Source organism: Saccopteryx bilineata, chromosome X, assembly GCF_036850765.1.
Source record: "Saccopteryx bilineata isolate mSacBil1 chromosome X, mSacBil1_pri_phased_curated, whole genome shotgun sequence".
NCBI lineage: Eukaryota > Metazoa > Chordata > Mammalia > Chiroptera > Emballonuridae > Saccopteryx > Saccopteryx bilineata.
In genome coordinates, this window is record NC_089502.1 from 69,182,621 (window position 1) to 69,204,067 (window position 21,447).

Sequence of the window (21,447 nt, forward strand, 5' to 3'; positions counted from 1 at the left end):
GGGTTGAATACGGCCCAGCCCCCAGAAGGTAGTTAAGTCCTTCATCCTGTCTCAACACTAAGCTCTAAGGAACTCACACTTTGAATATCTATGCTCTAAGCCTCTCATGCTTCCCCTTGTGGAACTGAGCTCAGTGAGGCAGGATATGCAGGGCTTGGCAGGGCTAATCCATACAGTTTCCCCTTGGGGTTTTGCCTGCAATTCTGTAAAAAGGGAGGAGGCACTTCTCTGCCTTCCCAGAGTAGCTTAGGTTGAGCTCACAGGGGTGGCAAGAGTCAACACCCCCACTATGAAGCTTCCACACACCCCTGCACGTGCCCATGTGGCTCTCAGACCAAAGTTTCCTTGGGGTGACAAGCTTAGAAGTACTGGCTCTCTGTGCAGCTTTGTGTTTTCTCAGCATTCCGTGCACTTCCCAACAATACTCCCACACTCTACAGCTTCTGTTTGTCTGACTCTGGGTTCAAAGCTTCCCCAGGATGATGGGCACAGAAGGCATAGAAAGTTCTGGCTCTGCAGGGATCTCTGCTCTCCTCGCATGCTGCATTCTTTTTCTAAGGCTCCTTCAACTTTCCCCCATGGGGATGGTGCCTGCCAACCTATAGGAGAGCTGAAACCTCTTCCCTTCTCTAGGATAGCAGGCACTGTGCTCACCTGGGAGGTAAGAGGTGTGTTCCCACAACAACTCCATACACCCCTGTTCTTGCCCATCTGGTTCTCAGACAAAAGTTTCTCTAGAGACAGCTGTGTAATTGGGGTGGGGGAGGCTGATTCTCTTTTGCGGATCTCACAGTTTAGTCACTTTCTGAGTCTCTTCCCAAAGCTTCGCCGGTAAAAGGGCATTGCAACGAACACTGCTAGGACTGAACACAGCAGAGCGGCCCTGCTGGCAGTCAGGAACAGGATGTGCACTCCACTGGCTGCGACAATAAGAGTGCTGGTAACTGGGAAGGTAGGGTCTGGGACTCTGATTTTCACCTTCAGATGCTATATGAGCTCTTCTTCCCATCTCTCATGTTCTGGGTTGTGAATTTTTGCATGGGTTTGAAACCTCCCACTCTCCTGGGGGGAATAAGCTTTGTGGACCCCATATCCTTCTATCTAGTCAGCAACTGCATGTGGGTTGCAGGGGTGAGCCTTTTCCATGCCTTTGTCTTCCTTACCAGTCTATATGTGGTTTATTCTATAAATCCTTGATTGTAATTTCTCAGTTCAGCTATCATTGAGTTTATTATTCCAGTTGAATGCATGATGTTTTAGCTATGAATCAGGTTTGCAGTCAGGAGCACGTTAAGTGAGTATAGCATTCACCTACTCTGCAGCTATCTTGGAAAATACAGTCTTGAACTGGATTCTTCTATGAATCCTTGCTTATAAGATTTCTTTTCATTCTGTCTTGAGTTGATTTTTCAGGATAATTGTTTTTAATTTAGTTATAATTTCAGTTTGGTCCTGGGAGGAAGCGAGTGGAACCATTCATCTACTCTATAATCATCTTGGATCTAATCAGAACTTACTCATCTTATAGCTGGAAGTTTATACCCTTTGACTAACATTTCCCCAGTTTCCATACCTCCTCAGTACCTGGAAACCACCAATCTACTCTGCAGTTCCTATGAATTTGGCTTTTTTAGATTACACAAATAAGTGAAATTATATGGTATTTGGCTTTCTCTTGTCTGAGTTACTTCACTTAGCATAATGCCCACATGGTTCATCCATTTTCACAAATGACAGATTTCCTTTGTTTTTATGAATGAATTATATTCCATTGTGTTGTGGATGAAAAAGGGACCACATGCTGACCCTGAGGAGCTCAGGGGAGGCCTGCATGGAGGCCTTATAGATTCAGGGACCTAAGTAACCACAACAGGATGCTCTGAAACTAAAACTTTCTAACTAAAAGCAGTTCACCATGGGTAGACAAGTCTTAGGGAGTTATTTTTCTTTAACAGAGGTAAATAATTACTTTAATCCAGCTTGTCTGTTGTCTTTTGCATCTATAATAACATACCTGATAACATACAGGTAATCTTTTCTAGCCCCCCCCCCAGAGCAGACATCCCACCACAGCAGGAACCAACAAACCTCCTCATTATATAGTGTCATTTTAATTAACTATTAACTATCTTATTCCTGCCTATTTAAAAGAAGTTTCAGTATACACATTTTTACTTTTTATCCAATTCCAGAGATTCCCCCCACACTTTGCTTTCTCCTGCTTCCCTAGTCTGTCAGCAGTCTATTTCATGTAACTTCCTTACATCTTTCCATCTCTACCTTTGGTTCCTATGTATTAAAATAAGTGGTGAAATCGCCATTTTCTGGAGAACTTTCTTAATCCCTTGAGACATTGCTTCCCAGCAATTGTCAACAGTTTGGCTCAAATAAATATATCTGTTGGATATTTGTATATCTTCTTGGGAAAAGTGTCTGTTTAGGTCCTCTGCCCATTTTTTAATTGGATTGTTTATTGTTTGATATTGAGTTGTTTGATGGAGGTTCCTCAAAAAATTAATAGAGTTGCCATATGATCCAAAAATCCCTCTTCTGGGTATCTACCCCAAATTTTTGAAAACATTTATTCATAAAGATATATGCATCCCTGTGTTTACTGAAACATTATTCACGGTGGCCAAGACATGGAAACAATTAAAGTGCCCTTTGATAGATGATAAGATAAAAAAAAGTATGTGGTGCATATATACAATGGAATACTACTCAGCCATAAGAACAGATAAAATGCTGCCATTTGCTATAACATAGTTGGATCTTGAAAGTATCATGCTAAGCGAAATAAGTCACTCAGAAAAAGTTAAAAACTATATGATTTTACTCATGTGGGATATAAAACTGAAAGCAACAAATGGACAAACAAAAACTCATAGACACAGACAACAGTATGATGGTTACCAGAGGGAAGTGGCATAGAAAATAGTAAAGGATAAAGGACAATCAAATATATGGTGATGGAAGGAGATTTGACTTTGGGTGGTGGGCACATAATGCAATATACAGACCATGTATTATAGAAATGTATACTTTGAAACCTATATAATATTTTTAATTCTTTTTTCTTTTTTATTGAATTTATTGGGGTGACATTGGGAACTTATATAATCTTATTGACCAATGTCACCCCAATAAATTCAATTTAAAAATTTTTTAAATGTACTTAATAGGGTTTTGAAGAGTACAGTTTAACTTTGGCATCTATATAATTAGATGTCAAAGTAATTATTTAAATATGTCCATTTTCTTACTATATGATAAATTTTAATATTGACACTTGACCAATAATTAAATTAAATATACTCTATAACAATTAATAAAGCAGGGTACATCCTTGTAGTCCTTGCCCTAATGATACACTTGCTTTTAGTGTTACTTCTACATAGTCATATAATTTAGCTTGGGCTTTATGCAGTGAGTCACAAAAACCCTATATTGAAACATGAAATAGGGCATGAGCACTTCTTAACTGTAGCATTCTCTATGTATATATGGAACCAGGAAGGTACTTACAAAATTAGTCTCAGCTTGAAATGAAAACATCAAAGCTATTAAGAAGCATGAATATATATTTTATCACTTTCCTTCCTGGCTTCATAAGATTTTTTTCTTCTCCTAAGGAAGCTATTGTTTTTTTTGTGTTCTATAATTCCTTGTTTCAACTGAAGTTAATGATTTTTGTTTGTTCATATGCATAGTTTATTAAGACAAAATTTGAGGATTTGAAGATTTGTGTTTCACTTGTTTTTTTTTCTTTGTTTTGTTTTGTTTTTCTGGTGCCAGAGACAGTCAGAAAGACAGATAGGGACAGACAGACAGGAAGGGAGAGATGAGAAGCATAAATTCTTTGTTGTGGCACCTCAGTTGTTCATTGATTGCTTTCTCATTTGTGCCTTGACCTGAGGGCTACAGCAAAACCAGTGACTCCTTGCTCAAGCCAGCAACCCAATGCCCAAACTGGTGAGCATGCACTAAAGCCAGTGACTTCTGAGTTTTGAACCTGGGTCTTCTGTGTCCCAGTCCAGTGCTCTACCCACTGCACCATTGCTGGTTTGGCTTGTGTTTCACTAGCAATGCCACTCAACATTTTACTTTTCTTTACATAGTATGTTCTTTTATTAGAGCTATTTCATGTTAAAACATTACATTTATAATCCAGCATCAGTGCAAAGTAGCAGAAAAGTAATGGTAAATTTGTTAAGAAAATAGAACAGCAAAATGGAAGCTTCAGTAGGATTTTATCAAGAGATTTATTTCAAGAGCCTCAAAAGCACAATTATTAAAGCTGCATTGATAAAGATACTTCACCTGGTAGAGTAGTTTATTGACCTAATTAATGAGATTAAAAAATAGATTTCGGCCTGACCTGTGGTGATGCAGTGGATAAAGTGTTGACTGAGAACACTGAGGTCACCAGTTCAAAACCCTGGGCTTGCTTGGTCAAGGCACATACAGAAAGCAACTACTATGAGTTGATGCTTCCTGTTTTTCCCTCCTCTTTCTCTCTCCTTCTTTATCTCTCTTTTTCCTCTCTCTTTAAAAATCAATAAATAAAATATAAATAAATAAATAAACAAAATATATTTTATTGAGGAGAGATATTTAAAGTAACCCTAGAAATTCTCTACACTGAAAAAAATCCTTGGCAACTAAGCCTTTGTTAAATTGTCCTTATATGCACCCCTATATTCACTGCAGTGTTCTTTGCAATAGCTAAGTTGTAGAAGCAACACAAGTATTTATCAATAGATGAGTAGATAAATAAACTTTGATACATATATACAATAGAAAATTACCTAACCTTAAAAATGAAATTTGGCCATTTGTGACAACAAGGGTGGATGTAGAGGGTATTATGTTAAGTTGATATAAGTCAGATAAAAAAAAAAAGACAAACACCATATGATTTCACTTGTATGTGGAATCTAAAGAATAAAATAAATGAACAAATAAAATTAAAACAGACTCAAATACAAAAGGAGAAATGGTAGTTACCACAGTGGAGGGGGTTGGGGTACTGGATGGAAGAGGTGAAGGAATTAAGAAGCACAAACTGTAGCTACAAAATAGTCACAAGGAAGTAAAGCATAGGGAATATATCAATAATATTGTGGGGAAATAAAGGCGAAAGATTTATACGATCTGAAGAGAAACCAGAGGATTAATATTGTGATAACTCTGTATGAAACCAGTTAGGGTAATGAAAATATTGAGGGAAACACTATGTAAAGTGTATGATTGTCTAACCATTAAGCTCTACACCTAAAATAGATAATAAAATTTGAAAAAATTGTCTCCTTAAAATCTATATAATTTTTCGTTCCTTTTTGTATTTTTCCAAAGTGAGAAGCAGGGGAAGGCAGTCAGACTCCCGCATGTGCTAGACCAGGATCTATAGGGCATGCCTGCCAGGGGGTGATGCTCTGCCCATCTGAGGCGTTACCCCATTGAGGCATTCTAGTGCCTGAGGCAGAGGACATGGAGCCATCCTCAATGCCTCGGCAAACTTTGCTCCAATGGAGCCTTGGCTGCAGGAGGGAAAGAGAGAGACAGAGAGAAAGGACAGGAGGAACGGTGGAGAAACAGATGGGTGCTTCTTCTGTGTGCCCTGGCTGGGAATCGAACCCAGGACCTCCATAAGCTGGGCCAATGCTCTACTGCTGAGCTAACCAACCAGGGCCAAAATCTATATAACTTTATTAACCAATTATCACACTAATAATTCAAGTAAAATAAATAAAATTTGACTTTCATTATGTAGTTATTTATCATTAATGTAATTAATGAAAGCTGTACTTAAAGATATTAAATTAGTTTCTAAATAAAAAAATTATATGTTGCCTTTACTCTACTTTTTCTTGTAATTATACCAGTATCTCTATACACGTTACTAAGTTCCATAGTTTCTGCATTTTGATTATTCAACTTTTTGCATATACTGAAAAGGATAAATGTATCTTTGTGAAAAAGTAATTGTAACTGTGATGCTATTCTTACTCTTAAGTTGCTGTTTTCTTATATAAATAATTGGTCATATCATTAATAGAAATTAAAGATCTAAACATGAATTTAGCATTTAACTTTAAAATAATAGAAGTGATGGCCAAAATATAAGGGGCAAGAACAAGAAGTTTTCCAAGTGCTAAAAGGAAATTTGAGTCCTTATATAGTAGAGGTAATTTTTAATAGGAACCATTTAAACTGCAAAATTGAAATAGTAAAATGTCTCTATATGGAGCACTTAATTGTCCATAACATTGATTGTTAACAGATAAGAATTTTTTTAAAAAACATCTTATTTATTGATTTTAGGGATAGGGGATGCAGAGAGAAGGGGGGAGGAGCCAGAAATATCAACTCATAGCTGCTTCTTATATGTGTTTTGACCAGCAAACCCAGAGTTTCGAACTGGCAACCTCAGCATTCCAGGTCAATACTTTATCTAATGTGCCACTACAGGTCAGACAACAGATAGGAATTTTTTTAACATTTATATTTTAGAGAATCTAATACCAATGAAATCTAACATCATTCAAAACAATTAAAACACCCTTCTCAATTTTTACTTAGGGGAGTTATCTACCTCAAGCTGTCTACTTAAGTGCTGATGTATGACTATCACCCATGATTGAATGAATGATTAAATTAATTCTAGTTCTAAGTTGGTGTACAGTTATAGAAAAGATACAGAATGAACAACAAAGTTAGAAAATTTAAAGGAAAGGTGACACCAATTTTTATATTGGATGCTTTAAAAATTGGAGGTGTAAGTCATCATTTGCATGCAGTAATTTTATCACTTTTTTTTTAATAAATTTTTATTAATGTTAATGGGATGACATTAATAATTCAGGGTACATATATTCAAAGAAAACATGTCTAGATTATCTTCTCATTAAATTATGTTGCATACCCCTCGCCCAGAGTCAGATTGTCCTCTGTCACCCTCTATCTAGTTTTCTCTGTGCCCCTCCCCCTCCCCCTAAATCTCTCCCTCCCTCCCTCCTGCATCCTCCCTCCCCCCACCCCTGGTAACCACCACACTCTTGTCCATGTCTCTTAGTCTCGTTTTTATGTTCCACCAATGTATGGAATCATGTAGTTCTTGTTTTTTTCTGATTTACTTATTTCACTCCGTATAATGTTATCAAGATCCCACCATTTTGCTATAAATGATCTAATGTCATCATTTCTTATGGCTGAGTAGTATTCCATAGTGTATATGTGCCACATCTTCTTTATCCAATCTTCTATTGAAGGGCTTTTTGGTTGTTTCCATGTCTTGGCCACTGTGAACAGTGCTGCTATCAACATGGGGCTACATGTGTCTTTACGTATCAATGATTCTGAGGTTTTGGGGTATATACCCAGTAGAGGGATTGCTGGGTCAATTAGATCTTTATCTGGCAAATCCATCCGTTTTAAATCATTGTGAATTTTTGTCAATTCTTTGTCAGCATTTAATTCATACAGAAATGTACAGAACATTTGGCAAAGTCCAATTAATAAACTAAATTATCCACCACCAAAAAAAAAGGAAAAGAAAGAAAAAGAAAAGATAAAGAGGTGAGGCAGTAACTTAATAATTTGACATACTATGTGCACCAATTATTGGCAGTAAATTAACCAAGGGATCAAGTCTCTACTTTTCAAATGTCATTGCAGGTTGTTTTAAATCTTGATCAATCCAGTTGTTAGAATGAGCTACACAGCAATGACTTTTGCAATGAATAAACAAATTTTGTGGTGATAAAAGAGAAATTTAATAACTTAGCCAAAGCACTTTTCACTGTTGATCAGATATTTAAAAACATTACATTTTCAGCTATTTCCTATATCCCTACCTTAAGACAACATATGTATTTTCCTGCTAGACACACTCCATACTTCTTTATAACTCTCAACAGTTTTCTTTTCAAAAGTATTAAGTCTTTCACTTATGAAAAGTTATATTCATAAGTAAAAAGTCTCTTCAGACTGCATCCAAAACTTGGTAAGGAAATGAAGTAATTGATGACTAGAATTTTGACATACTAACATTCCTCTGCATCGGCATTACCAAGGAGATGTGGAACCATAGCTGTACACTGAATTTGGAGGGCTTACCTACCTCCATGAAGCTCCTTTTTAAAAAAAAATTTTTAATTTATTCATTTTAGAGAGGAAAGGGAGAGACAGAAGGAGAGAGAGAGAGGAGAGACAGAGAGAGAGAAGGAGGGAGGAGCTGGAAGCATCAACTCCCATATGTGCCTTGACCAGACAAGCCCAGGGTTTCGAAACAGCGACCTCAGCATTTTCAGGTCGACGTTTTATCCACTACGCCACCACAGGTCAGGCCTGAAGATCCTTTTTAAGTATCCTTTCCTCCATCTTAAAAACAAACAAACATATTTTCCATTCTGACTTTTATGTAAGTATTTATGGAATCAAGTATCTGGACTAATACACTATCTACACATGAAGTATTTGAACCTAGAAAGTATTGCCTGACCTGTGGTGGCGCAGTGGATAAAGCATTGACCTGGAAATGCTGAGGTCACTGGTTCAAAACCCTGGGCTTGCCTGGTCAAGGCACATATGGGAGTTGATGCTTCCAGCTCCTCCCACCTTCTCTCTCTCTGTGTCTCTCTCTCCCTCTCTGTCTCTTTCTTGCCCTCTCTCTCTCCTCTCTAAAAATGAATAAATAAAAAAAAATGAACCTAGAAAGTATTTTAAGTTTAAGAGTTTGGATTTGAAGCTTTGGGTTCAATGTTTAAAATATTTAGTTTTAGTACCTGAAAGGGTTAAGGTAAATACCTATGTTCCTATAATTTTTAAAAGTATCTAGTTAATTCTTACAGCCTTCTAAACAAGGTAACATCATAGATTGGAAATTAATTGAACTTGATCTGAGTGGATCAAATGATCAATGACGTGTTTAAACCATTTTTTTAACTAAACCATTTTTACACTGTGAAATGGAGCTATCTTTGTCTTCATGAATAGTGAACAAGTCAAAACTGTTGACTCCAAATTTTATATTCTTTTATTTATGACAGTCAACAATTATTATTGAACTGTTGCCATGAAAATTTTCAGTTAATTGAACATTTCTGTGTTCTTCTATTCCTCTGGTCCCTTTGATCCCTCCTCTATCTCAATTCTGTTCCTCAGTTCTCATTATTCCTTGGATTCCTCAAATGAGTGAGAGGAAAAGAGGACAGAGGGAAAGGGGATGATAGGATGGGATAAACCTGAAGGGAAGGGGGGAGGGTACTGGAGAAGGGGGTTAGGGGAGTGTTGAGGGGAATAGGAGAAAGGGGGTGACCCTAGAATCTATATAAACAATTAAATAAAAAATAATTGAACATTTCTAAAGAGAAATATTACTTAAGATGGTTTTTCTTAGGAGTAATACATCAGGTTTTGTCACTACTTTGACTTCATTGGATTAATCTAAGATTTGACTTTCTTCTTAGAAACATCACTTGTTGTGAAAGCCAATATTTTTAAATATGACGGAATATGGGCTTGCATTTACTCTTAATGGAAGACCTCCTTTAGCTCCAGTTATCAATGGCAATCCCATGTATCAGGTAAGAATAACTTTACTTTTGTTTATCATAACTGGTCTTTTTTTTTTCTTCTTAAATTTAGTATTAGCTTTTCTCTGAAAAAGTATGTGACATTTTATGATTGGTCATTTAGTTGGAAGTTTTTAGCTTTTTCACCAACATTGATTTATGTTTCTTATAATCCTTTTAAAATTGTTTGAGAGATATTTAACACTCTAGCTTAGGCCACATAAAACCTGGCCTAAGGTTTTTTTGTGTTGATTTAGCTGCTTTTTCAGCCTCCTTTGATTGGCTTAAAAGCCTTACTGTCGTGTCTCTTTTTTTTTTTTTTTTTTGTATTTTTTTTTCTTCTGAAGCTGGAAACGGGGAGAGACAGACAGACTCCCGCATGCGCCCGACCGGGATCCACCCGGCACGCCCACCAGGGGCTACGCTCTGCCCATCAGGGGGCGATGCTCTGCCCCTACGGGCTTCGCTGGGTTGAGACCAGAGCCACTCTAGCGCCTGGGGCAGAGGCCAAGGAGCCATCCCCAGCGCCCGGGCCATCTTTGCTCCAATGGAGCCTCGGCTGCGGGAGGGGAAGAGAGAGACAGAGAGGAAGGAAGGGGGGTGGAGAAGCAAATGGGCGCTTCTCCTATGTGCCCTGGCCGGGATTCAAACCCAGGTCCCCTGCACGCCAGGCCGACGCCCTACCGCTGAGCCAACCGGCCGGGGCCAGTGTCGTGTCTTAAAGTTTATACTATCCACAGTTTCTTCTAATGAATGGTTTAAAAATATAACTTTAATGCATACTAAAGTTTCCTTATACTCATAGCTGCGAGTTCAACTATCCAATATTTAAAAGTATGGTTTTAAGCAACAATGACTTCTACCTATAGGATTGGTATCCAGAAAGAAAAAGAGGGTATAGTTTAGATTTAGCATTTACTCATTTAAAATAACCTATTCAAGAAGTCTTTATTGGCCCTGGCTGGTTGGCTCAGCAGTAGAGCATCAGCCTGCCGTGTGGAAGTCCCGGGTTCAATTCCCAGGTTCAATACCCAGCCAGGCACACAGGAGAGGCGCCCATCTGCTTCTCCACCCTTCCTCCTCTCCTTTTCCTCTATCTCTCTCTTCCCATCCTGCAACCAAGGCTTCACTGGAGCAAAGTTGGCCCGGGTGCTTGAGGATGGCTTCATGGCCTCCACCTCAGGTGCTAGAATGGGTCCGATTGCAGCAAAGCAACAACCCAGAGGGACCAAGCATCGCCCCCTGGTGGGCATGTCCTGTGGATCCCAGTCGGGCATATGTGGGAGTCTGTCTCTCTGCCTCTCCAGACCCTGCTTCTCACTTGGGGCGGGGGGGAGAAATCTTATTTACATATGTATGTAAAAAGATCACTTAACTTTTCTTTGGAGTTTAAAAATGAGCAAATATTACTTCCTGCTTATATATTTTTTCCATCATGTCAAAAGGCACTGAGATTTTTTTTAATGACCTTATTTAAATTAAAATTATTTTTTTTTACTAGATGGGAAGTTATCATCTGAACACCACTAATGGAACACAGTATACAACTAATTGTTCACAAATAATGACTCATCCCAAAAGATATACCAGATGGAATCATTGTCCTCAATACTGGATACAACAAGTATGTATGAATTTTATCGGAAGATGTTTTCTCTTTTCATATTTTGCAGGGTTTATTTTGGGGAGGGGACTTGGTCTTTCCATCTCAATGTACCCATTTTTTATGAACTTACTACATAAGTTTTACATGGGTGGGGAAGACCTGTTCTTACTTTGAATTTCTCCTATGGGCCCATTAACCCAATTGTAGTCTTCTCCATGAGCATTTAAAGTTCTCAATAATTACTGAGTCTGAATATTTATCAAAAGAAAAATAAAGATTTTTATAAATTAAAAAACAGGAAAGTATACATCAAAGAATGATTTCTTTCCAGATTGTGTTGGTGCAAGTTAATGCTGGGGAGACTCTCACCATCAAGTCTGATGATGGGAACATTCAGAATATTCAAGGTCAGTGAAAGTATAATTAAATATGTGCTGTTTGATAACAAATAGAGTGAATTCAAATATTAGTGTAATATTACTTTACTAGTAATCCATTTCACTAATATTCTTTCTTGTTTGAGCCAGATGGAATGCTCTTAAATTTATACTTTCCTCGGCCTGACCAGGCAGTGGCGCAGTGGTTAGAGCATTGGACTGGGATGCAGAGGACCCAGGTTCGAGACCCCGAGGTTGCCAACTTGAGCGTGGGCTCATCTGGTTTGAGCAAAAGCCCACCAGCTTGAACCCAAGGTCGCTGGCTCCAGTGGGGGGTTGTTCGGTCTGCTGAAGGCCTGCGGTCAGGGCACATATGAGAGAGCAATCAATGAACAGCTAAGGTGTTACAACGCTCAATGAAAAACTAATTATCGATGCTTCTCGTCTCTCTTTGTTCCTGTCTGTCTGTCCCTGTCTGTCCCTCTGTCTGACTCTCTCTCTGTCTCTGCAAAAAAAATAAAATAAAATAAATTTATGCATTCCTCATAGAAAGATTGTATCAATAGAACAACCAGAACTCACCTTGGTGTTCTTATTAGTAATCTCCTTGTAAGGTATTTTTTAAAGATTTTATTTATTCATTTTAGAGGAGAGAGAGAGAGAGAGAAGGAGAGAGAGAGAGAGAAGGGGGGGAGCAGGAAGCATCAACTCCCATATGTGCCTTGACCAGGCAAGCCCAGGGTTTTGAACCGGCGACCTCAGCATTCCAGGTTGACGCTTTATCCACTACGCCACCACAGGTGAGGCTCCTTGTAAGGTATTTTTAAAAATTGAAGAACTAACTCAAGAATTCCATTTGAAAAAACCCAGATAGTAACAGCCACTGATAGTTTCAGAGTGTTCTATGAGAGATGACTTCTGAGGCCTTCAGATGGCTTATTCATTCAAAAAGTACTTCTTTACAGCTAGTGCTCGACTTACCACCACGATTGATTTTGACAGACCAGTCATAACACAATTTGGTCATAAGTTGAGTAGGTGATATGTACAGTTCTGTGAAATGATGTTATAAAAATCTTTAAGTCATATTTTATCAATTTTCTTTCATTATTGTTATATATCATAATTTTCTTTGTTCATTTTATGCCATTTGTATCATCTCTACACCATTTTGTTTCTTATTTTTACATTTGTCAGGTTTAAGTAAAACACTGCATTACCAGTACAACTGGTTTAATATTTGCAAAGACAATTTCCTCTTGGTAGATATCTTGGGAGGGGTTTGATGAAAAATATCCAAGACACAAAACACAAATTGGTGTACCGAGTCTGGAATAACAGTTGAAATGGTGCATGTGGAGATGGTAGTGCCGCCAGAAGCTGGTCTGCTGTCGTATGCCCAGTTGGGTAATGCTTGCTCTGCCAGACACGGAGCAATCATGGCTAGCAATTGTGGTCGTAAAGTTGAATGGTTGTAAGTTGCATAGGTCATAAGTCGATCAATATTTGTAGTATTTTACACTGTAGTAGACATTTAAGATGTATAAGAGGGGAGGAATTATTTATATATATATATAATTTTATCCATATATTTATACATACATGTATATATAGCAAATGCATAACATATATAATTTAGTAGTGATATAAAATTAACAATATTAATTTTATATAAGATTTACTATTAATTATTTCCAAGTGAGACAATTGTTTTTGTTTTATGCCAATTATTTTGTATCCTAAAAGGATTTTGAGCTATGTTTCAAAATGCCTTAAAATATTATAATTTACCCAATAGATGTGAGTTTATTTCTGGGCTCTCAATTCTATTCCATTGGTCTGTGTGTCTGTTTTTCTGTCAATGCCATGCTCTTTTGATTATTGTCACTTTGTAGTATAATTTTAAGTCAGAGAATGTGATACCTCCAGCTTTGTTCTTTTTTATTTCTTCAGGATTGTTTTGGCTATTTGAGGTTTTGAGGGTAATAAAGGGTAAAGGGGGTCAAATATATGATGACAAAAGAATTTTTGACTTTGGGTGGTAGGCACAAAATGCAATATATACAGATGATGTATCATAGAATTGTAAACATGGAAACTATATAATCTTATTAACCAATGTCACCCAATAAATTTAATTAAACTTATCATTTAGTGATAAATTCCATGTGATTACAATATAAAGTTTATCATGGACTCATATTTATTATTTTCCCGATTAATAAAAGTAAGTTAGCATTCTAGACTTGAAAGCCCATATATTTTTAGAACTAAGCGCTAACTATAATAATTTCAAATAAACAAAAGAATTATGATATGTGTCTCCATCCTGTGTTGGATTTTTATTTCCTATGCAATTGTATGTTTAAGGTGTAAGAATACTAGAATAAATGCTAGGTACTGTATGAATGGCATTGGGGTTCTAAACTGTTTCACTTTAATATGTATTATTGGTGAAAAAGCCTTAAAATGAAAATTGATTTGTTTTATTATGTAAGATTACTATAAGAAATATATTTTAGCCTGACCAGGCAGTGGCACAGTGGATAGAGCGTCAGCTGAGGACCCAGAAACCCTGAGGTCACCGACCTGAGTGTGGGCTCACTAGCTTGAGCACAGAGTTGAGCATGGGATCATTGACATGACCCCCATGGCCACAGACTTGAGCCCAAGGTTGCTAGCTTGAGCAAGGGGTCACTCAGTCTGCTGTAGCTCCCCAGTCAAGGCACATATGAGGAAGCAATCAATGAACAACTTAAGAAGCTGCAATGAAGAATAGATGCTATTTTATGGTACAGAGTAAAAGTCTTATCACTCAATGTATAAATATTTCAGGTGAAAAAGAACAAGTAAGTAAAGTACAATTATACTGGATGACTGCTAGTTAATTTCTATTGGCAGTAAAATATGCCAACATTTTTATAATATCGATTTTACCCAGTTCTCATTATATGCCTTGGTTATTTTTCATCAGTCATGACGAATCTGCATTGATTCAGCTGCATCATTACCTATTCTCCTTTCAAGTAAGCAACATAACACTTTCCAAATGGCTGCCTGTTAAAGCTTGGAACTGGTTTTCACTGTGCAGAATGAAATGGACTTGGCTTAAAGTTATTAAATAATGCATTAATAATAATTTTCTTTTAGGACCCGCTGATGTACCTCTGATATCACCAAGTGGTACTTTGCCACCAATTCATCTTCCCCCTGGCTATATGTCTCAGGTATACTAGTGTGGTTTTACTTGGTGCTTACCACTAAGTCATTGTTTAATAATTTTCATTATGTTAATATATGCTAGGACTCTATTTATTTATTTACTTTATTATTATCATCATTACTAAAAAGCAATCACAGTGATGTTTAACCAAACCTCCCTTAGATTGCCTTCAAGATTGTATTGCTAAGTGTGAAAAGCAAAGTACAGAATAGTACAGATAATACTACCTCTGTTAATAAAAAGGAGGGAAAATAAGAACCCACCTTATGATTTGCTTGTAAAAGCAAAATAAATTCTGGGAGGATTCATAAGAAACTAATAACGGTAGCTATCTACTGGGAAACATAGAACAAAAAAAGGTTAAGAGGGAAACTTTCCATGTACATTTTTATACCTTGTGGTTTTGAACCATGTCAATATATTATCTATTATCAGAAACTACCTTTCTGAGGCCCTGGCCAGGTAGCTCAGTTGTTCAGAGCATTGTCCCGATATGCCTAAGTTTGGGTTCAATCTCCGGTCAGGGCACACATAAGAATAAACCAAAGAATACAAAAATAAGTAGAATAACAAATATCTATCTATCTCTCTTTCTCTCTCTCTCTCTCTCTCCCTCAAGTCAATAAATATATTTTTAAATTACCTTTTTAAGCCTGACCAGTGGTGGTGCAGTGAATAAAGTATTGATCCAGAACACTGCCGTCACTGTTTCAAAGCCCCGAGGTCAACAGTTCTGAATGTGGGCTCGTCAGCGGGGGGTCACCGGCTTGAACCTGGGAATCATCCACAGGATCCCAAAGCTCACAATCTTGAGCTCAGAGGTCTCTGGCATAAAAAGCCCAAGGTCAATGGCTTGAACAGGAGTCACTGGCTCAGCCAGTCAAGGCACTTATGAGAAGTAATCAACGCACAACTGAACTGAAAGCAACTACAAGTTGATACTTCTCACCCTCTCTTTCCCTTCCTGTCTCTCTCTCACTTTCTAAAACAAAAAACAAAAACAAAAATTACCTTTTTGAAAGCTACGCCCTGGCCGCTTGGCTCAGCGGTAGAACATAGGCCTGGAGTGCAGGGGACCCGGGTTCGAATCCCAGCCAGGGCACATAGGAGAAGCGCCCATTTGCTTCTCCACCCCCACCCCCTCCTTCCTCTCTGTCTCTCTCTTCCCCTCCCGCAGCCAAGGCTCCATTGGAGCAAGGATGGCCCGGGCGCTGGGGATGGCTCCTTGGCCTCTGCCCCAGGCGCTGGAGTGGCTCTGGTTGCTGGAGTGGCTCTGGTCACGGCAGAGCGACGCCCCGGAGGGGCAGAGCATCGCCCCCTGGTGGGCAGAGCTTCGCCCCTGGTGGGCGTGCCAGGTGGATCCCGGTCGGGCGCATGCGGGAGTCTGTCTGTCTCTCCCCATTTCCAGCTTCAGAAAAATACAAAAAAAAAAAAAAGAAAGCTACATGTGGGGGGGAAAGAATTACCTGTCTCCTGCTTGACATAGTTTCACTTGCTTATTGATTTTTGATCCTTTAGGTTTTCTAAATTGAAAGAAAAGGATTTAAATCTAAAACTTAGGAAAAATGCTAGTTTTATGGGTTCTGATATGATTCTGTATTTCATTTTAGGTGGTGGAGGAAAATGGAATTCACAAAATTATCATTGTGCCCCAGACAATTGACTATAACATCGCCATACCTGCTCCTATACCACAAATACCACACTTCATTGCACCATCCATTGCTATGTATCAACAAGCCCCTCAGCTGATGTATCCTCCAACTCAAGGAGAATTTCTACCACCTTACATCCAAGAGCCTGTGCCACAGCAGCTGCCGCCACCACCTCCACCACTACCACCAACATTCATATACCACGAGCAGTATGGTAGTATCTAATTTTCTTAACCAAGATATATTTTCTATTTGTTAAAATTAAAAGCTTTCAGCGGCCCTGGCCAGTTGGCTCAGCAGTAGAGTGTCGGCCCGGCATGTGGAAGTCCTGGGTTCAATTCCCAGCCAGCGCACATAGGAGAAGCGCCCATCTGCTTCTCCACCCCTTCCCCCACTCCTTTCTCTCTCTCTCTCTCTCTCTCTCTCTCTCTCTCTCTCTCTCCCCTCCCCCCACTCCTGCAGCTATGGCTCAAATGGTTCAAGCAGTTTGGCCCCAGGTACTGAGTATGGCTCCATGGCCTCACCTCAGGCACTAAAATAACTCAGTTGCTGAGCAACGGAGCAGTGGCCCCAGATAGGTAGAGCATCACTTTGTAGGGGGCTTGCTGGGTAGGTCTTGGTTGGGGCACATGTAGAAGTATGTTTCTGCTCCCTGCCTCCTGCCTTTCACTTAATTAAAAAAAACAGCTTTAGCAATTATAAAAATGATAAAAGTAGAGGTAGTAACATTTCTCTGAATGATTGCATTTTATGCATGTTTATTAGGATTAATGAAAATAAGTGCTGCTTTATGTCTTAGGCAAAATGTTCATAAACAGAATTTTATATAAATATTTATTTGTTTGTTTGTTTATTGTGTTTACATAGATTCTACTGTCTCCCTGAATGCATCCCCCCTCCCCCGTATTCCCCTCAACATCTCCCTTGCCCCCCTCTCAGCACCTCCCTCCCCCCTTCCCTTCAGGTTTAATTCTGTCCCTCAATTCACATTGTTCCTTGCATTCCTCAAATGAGTGAGGTCATATGATGGTTTTTTTCCTCTGCCTGGCTTATTTCACTTAACATAATAGTTTCTAGGTCCATCCATGTTGTTGCAAAAGGTAATATTTCCTTCTCTTTCATGACTCCATAGTATTCCATTGTATATATGTACTACTGCCTTTTTTTTTTTGTATTTTTTTTTTTTTTTTGTATTTTTCTGAAGCTGGAAACGGGGAGAGACAGTCAGACAGACTCCCGCATGCGCCTGTCCGGGATCCACCCGGCACGCCCACCAGGGGCAACCGCTCTGCCCACCAGGGAGCGATGCTCTGCCCCTCCGGGGTGTCGCTCTGCCGCGACCAGAGCCACTCTAGCGCCTGGGGCAGAGGCCAAGGAGCCATCCCCAGCGCCCGGGCCATCTTTGCTCCAATGGAGCCTTGGCTGCGGGAGGGGAAGAGAGAGACAGAGAGGAAGGAGGGGTGGGGTGGAGAAGCAAATGGGCACTTCTCCTATGCGCCCTGGCTGGGAATCGAACCCAGGTCCCCCACACGCCAGGCCGACGCTCTACCGCTGAGCCAACCGGCCAGGGCCTGTACTACTGCTTTTTAATCCACTTCTCCACTGACGGACACTTGGGCTGTTTCCAGATCTTTGCTATTATGAACAATGCTGACATAAACATGGGGGTGCATTTTTTTTTTCAGTCAATGATATGGTGTTCTTGGGATATATTCCTAAAAGTGGGATAGCTAAGTCAAAAGGCAGTTCAATTTTTAGTTTTTTGAGGAATCTCCATACTGTTTTCCACAGTGACTGCACCAGTCTGCATTCCCACCAGCAATGCAAGAGGGTTCCCCTTTCTCCACATCCTCGCCAGCACCTATCATGTGTTGTTTGGTTAATGAGCGCTATTCTGATTGGTGTGAGGTGGTATCTCATTGTGGTTTTAATTTCCATTTCTCTAATGATTACTGATGTTAAACATTTATTCATCTGTCTATTGACCATCTGTATGTCCTCTTTGGAGAAGTGTCTATTCATTTCTTATGCCCATTTGTTGATTGGATTGTTTGTCTTCCTGGTGCTGAGTTTTACAAGTTCTTTATAAATTTTGGCTATTAACCCCTTATCAGACGTATTGTCAAATATGTTCTCACATTGTGTGGTTTGTCTTTTTAATCTGTTCATATTGTCTTTAGCTGTACAAAAGTTTTTAGTTTGATATAGTCCATTTGTTTATCCAGCCTTTTATTTCACTTTCCCATGGAGATAAATCAGCAAATATATTGCTGCGAGAGATGTCGGAGAGCTTACTGCCTATGTTTTCTTCTAAGATGCTTATGGTTTCACGACTTACATTTAAGTCTTTTATCCATTTTGAGTTTATTTTTGTGAATGGTGTAAATTGGTGGTCTAGATTCATTTTTTCCCCCAGGTAGCTGTCCAATTATTCAAACACCATTTGTTAAAGAGACTGTCTTTACTCCATTGAATGCTCTTTCCTCCTTTGTCAAATATCAATTGTCCATAAAGGTGTGGGTTTATTTCTGGGTTCTCTGTTCTGTTCCATCGATCAATATGCCTATTCTTACACAGTACTAAGCTGTTTTGAGTACAATGGCCTTGTAGTATAACTTGATATCAGGAAGTGTAATATCTCCCACTTTATTCTTCTTTCTAAAGATTGCTGAGGCTATTCGTGTTCTTTTTTGGTTCCATATAAATTTTTGGAAAATGTGTTCTATGTCTTTGAAAACTGTCATTGGTATTTTAATTGGTATTGCATTGAATTTATAAATTGCTTTGGGTAATATAGACATTTTAATGATGTTTATTCTTCCTAACCATGAGCTTCCACTTGTTTGTATCTCCCTTGATTTATTTTTTCAATGTTTTATAATTTTCCAAGTACAAATCCTTAACCTCCTCAGTTAAATTGACTCCTAGGTACTTTATTTTTTTGTTGTTGCAATAGTGAAGGGGATTGTTTCCTTAATTTTTTTTCTGAGAGTTCATTGTTGGTGTATAAAAATGCCTCTGATTTCTGTGTATTAATTTTATATCCTGCCACCTTGCTGAATTCATTAATCAAGTCTAGTAGTTTTCTGACTGTGACTTTAGGGGTTTCTATATACAGTATCATACCATCTGCAAATAATGATAGTTTTACTTCTTCTTTTCCAATTTGGATGCTTTTTATTTCTTCTTCTTGTATAATTGCTGTGGCTAGGACTTCCAGGACTATGTTGAATAAAAGTGATGAAAGGAGGCACCCCTGCCTTATTCCTGATCTTAAGGGGATTGCTTTTAATTTTTGCCCATTAATTATGGTGTTGGCTGTGGGCTTGTCATAGATGGCTTTTATCATGTTGAGGTATGTTCCCTGTATTCCCACTTTGCTGAGAGTTTTGATCATAAATGGGTACTGGATTTTATCAAGTGCTTTTTCTTCATCTATTGAAATTATCATGTGGTTTTTCTCCTTCCTTTTGTTTATATGATGAATCACATTGATTGATTTAAGAATATTGCACCATCCTTGCCTTCCCAGAATAAATCCCACTTGCTCATGATATATGATTTTTTTTCATGTATTGCTGGATCCAGTTTGCTAATATTTTGTTGAGGAGTGTAGCATCTAAATTCATCAGGGATATTAGCCTATAATTTTCTTTCTTTGTGTTGTCTTTGCCTGGTTTTGGAATCAGAATTATGCTCACCTAACAAAAGGAGCTTGGAAGTCTTCCTTCCTCTTGAATTTTTTGAAATAGCTTGAGAAGAATAGGAGTTCGTTCTTCTTTGAATGTTTGGTAGAATTCACCAGTGAAGCCATCTGGCCCAGGGCTTTCGTTTTTTGGGAGTTTTTTGATAACTGTTTCTATCTCATTTGTTTTAATCGGTCTCTTTAGATTTTCTGATTCTTCTAGATTGATTTTTGGAAGATTATATATTTCTTTTTTTTAATTATTTTTATTTATTCATTTTAGAGGAGAGAGAGAGAGAGAGAGAGAGAGGGAGAGGGAGGGAGAGGGAGGGAGAGAAGGGGGAGGAGCAGGAAGCTTCAACTGCCATATGTGCCTTGACCGGGCAAGCCCAGGGATTTGAACCGGCAACCTCAGCATTTCCAGGTCGAGCGAGGCTTTATCCACTGCACCACCACAGGTCAGGCAACAATTATTTTCTCTGTAAAATTTCAGGCTGACCTTTGCTGAGAAGCTGCTGTGGGGATGATGGAGGTGGGACTGCAATCACAATGATGGGTGGGGCATACTGTGAGGTTTACAATGTTAACAATGGTGATCTCAAGCCTCTGGGTTATCCTCTCAGCATCTCAACAGACCAGAGGACCAGACAAAGAGCATCTTGTTCTTCTGGGGAAAGAGTGGTCCTGTATAACTAGCTGTGTAGTATGTCTCTTCTACTCTCCATATCATGTGAGGGGAGGGAGGCAGGATCTCAGAGGCTGGGTTTCTGTACTTAGAAATTTTTATGTCTCTGACCCCAGTGCAGGCTGCCCACAGAACATGGGAACACTAGCAGTAACCCCATATTCTGTAGCCACTTTAGTTCAGTATCTCTCCAAATCCCGAATCTTTGCTTCTCCTGACAGAGGACCTAACCACTCCAGTTTTCTCCCTCTCAAATTGAGTCAGAAAATGTTGGATAATACCTGTTTTTTCTAATTTTACTATATACCTGTATTAATATTCCACCATCTCTGTATTTGTTTGTTTCTTTTGAAATTGATCATAAGTCCATGGCTTGACTTTGTTCAGCTTTGCTTGGTGATGGGAAGATAACACTGAGATTGGTCTCAGTCACTCATGGTAAATTCTGAGCTACTAGGGAGAGGCACCACTATACTGTGACTCTTAGTTGAAGCTTCAAGGAGACCACAAGGGTTGCAATTTTCTGGATAGGTGGTATGAGCCAAAATCCTTATGTACAATTCTAGGAGGAGTGTTCTTCATTCTTCCTCTCATTTCTTAACTGTCATACGTGGGTGTGGGACTAGCCTGTTTTATACCTC

At 38.8% G+C, this 21,447-nt stretch overlaps 1 protein-coding gene across 1 annotated transcript in view; it reads left to right on the forward strand.

Moving 5' to 3' along the window:
• LOC136317589 (fibronectin type III domain containing protein 3C1-like) overlaps positions 1–21,447 on the forward strand; it is an 81,412-nt gene that overhangs the window by 10,090 nt on the left and 49,875 nt on the right. Inside the window, exons 3-7 of the mRNA XM_066250423.1 lie at positions 9,471–9,587; positions 11,077–11,199; positions 11,513–11,588; positions 14,709–14,785; positions 16,392–16,650. Of these exons, the coding sequence (XP_066106520.1) occupies positions 9,507–9,587; positions 11,077–11,199; positions 11,513–11,588; positions 14,709–14,785; positions 16,392–16,650 (616 nt within the window). The 5' untranslated portion in view covers positions 9,471–9,506. The remainder of the gene's footprint in view (positions 1–9,470; positions 9,588–11,076; positions 11,200–11,512; positions 11,589–14,708; positions 14,786–16,391; positions 16,651–21,447) is intronic.